This window comes from Poecilia formosa, unplaced genomic scaffold (genome assembly GCF_000485575.1).
Source record: "Poecilia formosa unplaced genomic scaffold, Poecilia_formosa-5.1.2 Scaffold1592, whole genome shotgun sequence".
NCBI lineage: Eukaryota > Metazoa > Chordata > Actinopteri > Cyprinodontiformes > Poeciliidae > Poecilia > Poecilia formosa.
This window is the reverse complement of record NW_006801531.1, coordinates 1-6,395: the sequence shown is the minus strand read 5'-3', so window position 1 is coordinate 6,395 and position 6,395 is coordinate 1. Positions and strand designations below refer to the sequence as shown.

General features: G+C 44.6%; 1 protein-coding gene and 1 long non-coding RNA gene across 2 annotated transcripts; one reads left to right on the top strand and one right to left on the bottom strand.

The window, feature by feature from the left end:
* Positions 1 to 6: 6 nt before the first annotated feature.
* LOC103132936 (potassium voltage-gated channel subfamily KQT member 2-like) lies at positions 7 to 5,360 on the top strand. Its single transcript, XM_007544697.2, has 6 exons — positions 7 to 16; positions 163 to 271; positions 1,179 to 1,310; positions 1,387 to 1,507; positions 1,827 to 2,002; positions 3,444 to 5,360. The coding sequence occupies exons 2-6, from the start codon at positions 186 to 188 to the stop codon at positions 4,045 to 4,047; spliced, it is 1,119 nt and encodes a 372-aa protein (XP_007544759.2). The 5' UTR covers positions 7 to 16; positions 163 to 185; the 3' UTR covers positions 4,048 to 5,360.
* Positions 5,361 to 5,610: 250 nt separating this feature from the next.
* LOC103132935 (uncharacterized) lies at positions 5,611 to 6,389 on the bottom strand. Its single transcript, XR_475667.2, has 2 exons — positions 6,241 to 6,389; positions 5,611 to 6,169 (listed from the first exon to the last, which is right to left on the bottom strand). It is a non-coding gene; the product is annotated as an uncharacterized LOC103132935 (long non-coding RNA).
* Positions 6,390 to 6,395: the final 6 nt, after the last annotated feature.

Genomic DNA, 6,395 nt, shown 5'->3' with positions numbered 1-6,395 from the left:
CACAAGAGTTCCCCAGGTCAGCGCTCACACTCACTCTCACAGGAAGGAAGCTGCTTCATTCCTCTGGACTTCCTGTCACATGATCAAGTCTCTCAGGAAGCTGCAGCAGCGTCCGCTGCGGGGGTGGGACTAAATGACCTCTGACCTCTGCTTTCGTTTCAGATGCCAGCCTGCCAGGTGAAGACATGGCGGATGACAACAAGAGCTGCCACTGCGAATTCGTCCCTCAGGACCTGACGCCGGGGTTAAAGGTCACCATCAGGGCCATCTGGTAGGAGTCCGTCCGTCAGAGGCTGTCTGCTGCGCCGCCGACCATCCATCGCTTCTCACTCCTCATTTGCTGTTTTATGCACTAAGTCATGATTTTATTCACATTATTTTATTTACTTATGTTTTATTTATGCTCACGCCAGGGTCAAAGGTCATCATCAGCTGTTGGGTAAGAGCAGCCACGTCACTCAGCGTCATTATTTCACTGTTCAGCCTGCTTTATTATTATTTTATTATTTTATTGCTGGTGCGCTCTACGGCCAGGCTTCAGTTTTACTCTGGATTCGGATCCCAGATCTGTTCCAACCGCCGTCAGTGTTTCCCGGTTCTGGTTCGTTTCTCTGGTTCTGTCCGGGTTCTACTTCATGTTCAATTCAAGTTAAGGACGTTGTAGTTAGGGAAACGAAGAAGAGTTACTTTCTGCAGAATTTTCTAGAAAAAAAGTTGGACATTTCTGAGTTTGACAAATTTAAAATTTTCAAGAAAGGAACTGTCTCGCCAAAAAAGATTATTCTCATATATTTTCTGAAAACATTTGTCAATTTCTGAGTTTCAGAAGTCACAAAGTGTTGGACTTTTAGATTTGTAAAAATCCTAACGAGTGAACATTATTTATAAGTTTATCCATTTGAATGTGATGCAGCTTGGTTTTTTAGTGAATTCAATTGAACATATGAGGAAAAGGGTTTACAAATCATCATGTTCTGTTTTTATACATCAATTCAGTGGAAATGTGGTTGTAGGTTCTGCTCTGAAAGAACAGAACCACTGGACTGGACCAGATCCAGTTCAGCACCTGGCTGTGACCGGTCCAGACAACACGCCCTGTTGTGGGCCTGTGCTCCAGACCAGAACCAGCAGGACCTGGTCCGAGTCCGGCTGTGGTGACGCTTCCTTGTCTCTGGCAGCATCATGCGCTTCATGGTGTCCAAGAGGAAGTTCAAGGAGAGCCTCCGTCCCTACGACGTCATGGACGTGATCGAGCAGTACTCGGCTGGACACCTGGACATGCTGGCCCGCATCAAGAACCTCCAGGCCCGGTAAGGCTCCAGGCCTCGGCGCCTTGCCGCTCCGACTCTAAATCAGCTGTGACCGGGTTCTGTCTGGTTCTGGCAGGGTGGATCAGATCGTGGGAAGAGGAACCCCCATTGCAGACAAGGACCGTCCCAAATCAGGTGGCGAGGAGATACCTGAAGACCCGAGCATGATGGGACGTCTGGGGAAGGTGGAGAAGCAGGTGAACGGCCTGTGGTGTGGCCCGCCACACTGCTGCCACTACACTCACTTTATTTATTAAGGACAATGTACATGAATTACATTTCTGTAAATGTGCCAGAGTTAGCTGAAAGCCTCTTTCCATCTGTGGCCTGTAGTGCTGGCAGCATTTGCTGGTTTTCTGGATTTAAACATGGTGGTTAAGCACCAGCCTTACTGGTGCTTAACCAGAAACCAGTAACTGGTGGCTTAACCAGGACCACTGGTAAGACCTGCAACTCTGTCTTGATGCAGGTCTGGAACTGAACTAATCATTTGGTCTAACCTCTGATGTCCTGCAGGTCCTGTCCATGGAGAGGAAGCTGGACTTTCTGGTGAACATCTACATTCAGCGAATGGGAATCCCTCAGGCAGAGACGGATGCCTATTTTGGGTCGAAGGAACCGGACCCGGCACCGCCGTACCACAGTCCAGTGGACCTGCAGGAGAAGAACCAAACCCTCTCCAAGATCCTGCAGTGAGTGTGTCATGAAGCAGTGGTGTAGCAAGCTTTTCTAAAGTCTGGGGACTGAAACTTTTAATCAGTGCATGGAGGCACACATCACCTCATCCGCTTTGTAAGATGCTGCAGTGGCAGCTTCATGCTGTGGGAAGATAACGTTGATAGAAAGGTAAATCAAGTCAAAAACAGGAAAATCCTGAATGGAAAACAACTAGAAGCTAAAGACTTCCAAAATAATGACCACTCCCAACAAGCCAGAGCCACAATTGATGGTCTATAATAAAGCATTTTCATCTTGGAATGGCCTAGCTAAAGCCCAGACGTAAATGTTCTGTAGTATGGCATTCCCAGTTACTGTTCACTGAGTCTGACAGCAGCTGTTTTACTAATAAAAACAATTATATATTTCAGTCTGTAGCCATCCAAAGCTGGTAGAGATGTACAACTGGTAATAAATAGTTTGGTCTTTGCATGCCACACTTTTCAGATTTATATTTGTAAATTATTTTAAATACTGCATCATTTCTTTTCACTGACCTACCAAGAATTCAATATACTGAAGCTTGTGGTTGCAAAGTGAAAAGGTTCAAGTGGTGATTGCTTTTGTGACGCTCAGTTTTTTAAATGTTAGTTGATCATATTGAATGAAAAAAGATAAAAAATAAAATATATTTTTTGTAGATAGCATTGTGCTGCATTGGACGACTTAACCTGTTCAGTTTAACACAATTTCCGCATTGATTCCCCAGAGACGGGTTACTGTTTACAATGTAGTGGAAGCTAAGGGTCAAAAGGTCATATGTGTTCATAGCATGCTAAAATCACAGCGCCGTCTGGTGGCCTGGTCTGGGAACTACAAATGACTAAATGTGCTTTGGCGGTACCATCTAAATGTGGAAATTAACATAAAAAACAACCAAATTTTACATTCATACATGCAGTTTTACAAAATCTCTTCCTATTGAAAAAGCATTAAAATATTTAGTTTTTATTATTTTGTGAATCTCTGAAAACAATGACACAGTCCCTGCAATAAAACGTTTTTCAATCAAAATTTAATCTGCTATAAACCCCACATTTTATATTTCTTTTCTTTTAGTTTTTTATTTTGCGGTGGTTTTGTTTTTCCCCCTCTAACCTCGGTATATATGTGTTCTGTTAACAGTAGTTATACCAGTCAGTGTATTATTACTTAGGGAGGAATATATCAGGTTTTTTTTTTTGTTTAAATGTGAAATGGTCGTTGCCATTTGGTTTATGCTTTGTGTTTTCAAATATGAAGTCAGTTATGAGGCAACAATCTCATGTAAACAGAGTCTAAAAGTTTTTTTTTTTTACTCAAGTCACTGTAACTGAGTAAATGTAGGAACTGCCAAACTAGGGTGGTGCGAAACTGGAAATCTGGGTATCGGACCGATAGCTAAATTTCCTTTTGTTGTTGTTTACGTGTCTGCAGGGTGTTGCCTGGCGACCACATGGAGAGGACCCGCTTTGTGACCAAGATGGTCCGCTCCAGCAGCTCCACCGGACACAGGAACTACGCCGCCCCCACCTGCCCGCCCTCCACCTCCTGGCAGCCAATCAGCTCCCAGCTCCACCAGCAGGCCCCTCCCCCTCCACAGCGTAGCCATGGCAACACCCCGAGCCCGGTGGGCGACGCTTCGCTGGTCCGCCTGCCCCCCCCTCCAGCAGGGGAGAGACACGGCGGGAACCGACCCAGTCGGCACGGCGGCGGGGAGCGGGCCGGGACGGAGCGGAACGGGGACGAGGCGAAGCTCGACAGCGACACCTCGGTGTCCATCCCGTCGGTGGACCATGAGGAGCTGGAGCGCTCCTTCAGCGGTTTCTCCATCTCCCAGTCCCGGGAGAACCTGGACTTCCTGAACAACGGGTTCTACCCGTCCGCCGGGCCGGGGGAGCAGCCGGCCGGCGGCAGCGGCGGAGGCTCCGTTCGCCGTGCCGCCCGCCGGCCCTATATCGCCCAGGGGGAGTCCGACTCCGACTCCGAGCTGTGCGCCCCCTCTCCGCACTCGGACCGGGCCTGGACCGGCACCAAGTAGGGCCGACCCGAAGCCGAACCAGCAGAACCCCTTTTTTAAACTCAGACCCGTCACTTAAACACCAGCTGTGGGCGAAGCTTTATGCGGAAATAGATGGACTGATGTCACCATTTATACAGCGAATGCTTGCCACGCTCGCACCTGATTGGTTCCCACTGACCAATCAGACTCACTGTTTCCACAACATCTGCTTGACCGAATGACACGTGAGGATAGCAGTTACCATGGCAACCACATTGTCCACCCACTGACCCGCCCAGAATCCGGGTCGGTTCGGTTTTAAATCAGAACCTCAGGTTCAGACATAAACACAGAACTTATTTCTAATTTTCTGCTTTTTTTTCTGAAACTTTTTGTCTCCTGGTTTGGATCTCCAGCACAAACCCTCCAGGTACCTTCAGGAGCCGCCACCAGAACCAGAAGCGGACCTCTCCTGGTTCCCTTTGATGAAGCTGATCAGAACATGTCCGTCTCTTTGGTTCTGGTTCAATTTACAATTAAATAACCCTGAATGTTGACCCTCAGCGTTCTTCTGTTCTGTCCGGTCAGATTCTGGTACTGGATTTCCGGGACGACTCCAGTTTGGTTCTGAGAACTTCTGTATCTGACCTTTGACCTCATGGGGATCTCCAGCAGGTCTGAGGGCTGAAAGGGCCGATTAATAAAACCCATAACCCGTTAAAATAAACATGTCTGCATTCCTTCAACCTGATCAGTCCCTCCAGGATTTCATGATTGTTTTTGTGGAAATAATTTAGAAATATTTGAAGAAATTTTGCAGTGACTGTGACTTTGCTGCTCACCATACCAACTATAAATTCACCAACATATAAATGCAGTACTAAAACACACTGCCTCCTGCAGGTGGGAGTTGGCAACAATTAACCCAAATTTTTCGACATCCACCGCAAAAAACTCAATTAGTGCCAAAAAATGAGGATCTGTAGGTTTTCACAAAATTAGAATAATGAAAAACTAGAGGGACTTACTGATGTGATTTGACACACTGATAAAAACTGCTTTGGTTGATATGATAAACTTATCTTGAAGGTTCTGTTTATGCGTCGCTCTGGCCGGATTTGGCCCCCGGACTTTCAGTTTGACACAAAATGTTTTAAAATGTTAAAATGTGTTCACATCTAATCCACAAAGAATGAAACCAATGACAGAAATATTATTTTATAAAGTTTGTTTTAACAGGTAGAAAAATATTTGGTTTGCTGTCAAAAAACAATAAAAAAAGTACACACACACACACACAGAGAGCATCAATGCATTCAAACTTGGAAAAAGCTCTCTCGGGCACAAGGAAGTGAAAAATAAAAATGAACAAACGAGATTGTTCCTTAGTAACAAAGAGAAAAAAATAAGACAAACACTGAAAACCAATTAGTAACTAAAAAAGGCAAATAAATGAAAAAAAAATAACTTGAGATTTTCTAACTTTGTTTATAAAATTTGTCAAAACATATGTGGCAAGAGATTTTTTTTAATTATGCAGTTACTCAAACTGTTAAATTAAAATGTTTAATAGTGTTTTTTCATCAGATTTTTATATTTGATTGCTGAATTGGGAATTCATAATGTATATGCAAAAATATTTAAGCCATTTTGGTGGGAAATATTCTTCCCAGAATAATTAAATCCCACTTACTGAAATAAGTTTGACATTTTTTGTAGTTTCTAATTCTGACATTTTAGTTATATACACCCAAATATTTATTTTCTATGAAACTAAACCTGAAAACAAAACTAAAATAGAAACATCTACATTTCATACATTTGTATTAAAAACAGGTAGTACTGTAAATGTGGTTCTGAAGGTCCAAACTTGTCTGAAGCTGCACATCCCATCCACCAGATGGCAGCAGTAACTTTTCAGGAACCAGTCAGAACCCGGTTCTGCCTCCAAACCAGAGGTCCAACCTCAGCGGTCCAACAGAACCAGTGACAGTATCCAGATGTTTTAATGTTCAATGGGTCAAATCGGACCATCACAGCCGGGTCACATGACCAACCAGCGCCACCACCACTTTCAAACAAACTTTATTTATAATCTGGTGCAGACAAAGACATGGAGAACTGGTTTCTCTGGTTTCTCTGTCCTCACTTCTTCCTGAACCTGTGGAACAAAACAGAACCTTTCTACCGGGTCGAACAGAACTATCACCAAAGCCCAGATGTGAGGCTTACCTGGAGCCACCTGACCGCTTCCTGTCCAAGCCGAGGCGCTTCCTGTCTGCGAAGGATGGCCTGAAGGAGACAGACAGCAGGTCAGAAAAGACAGAGAGCCAACTGGTAACCAATGACCAGTAGATGACCAGTAGATGATCAATAGATGATCAATA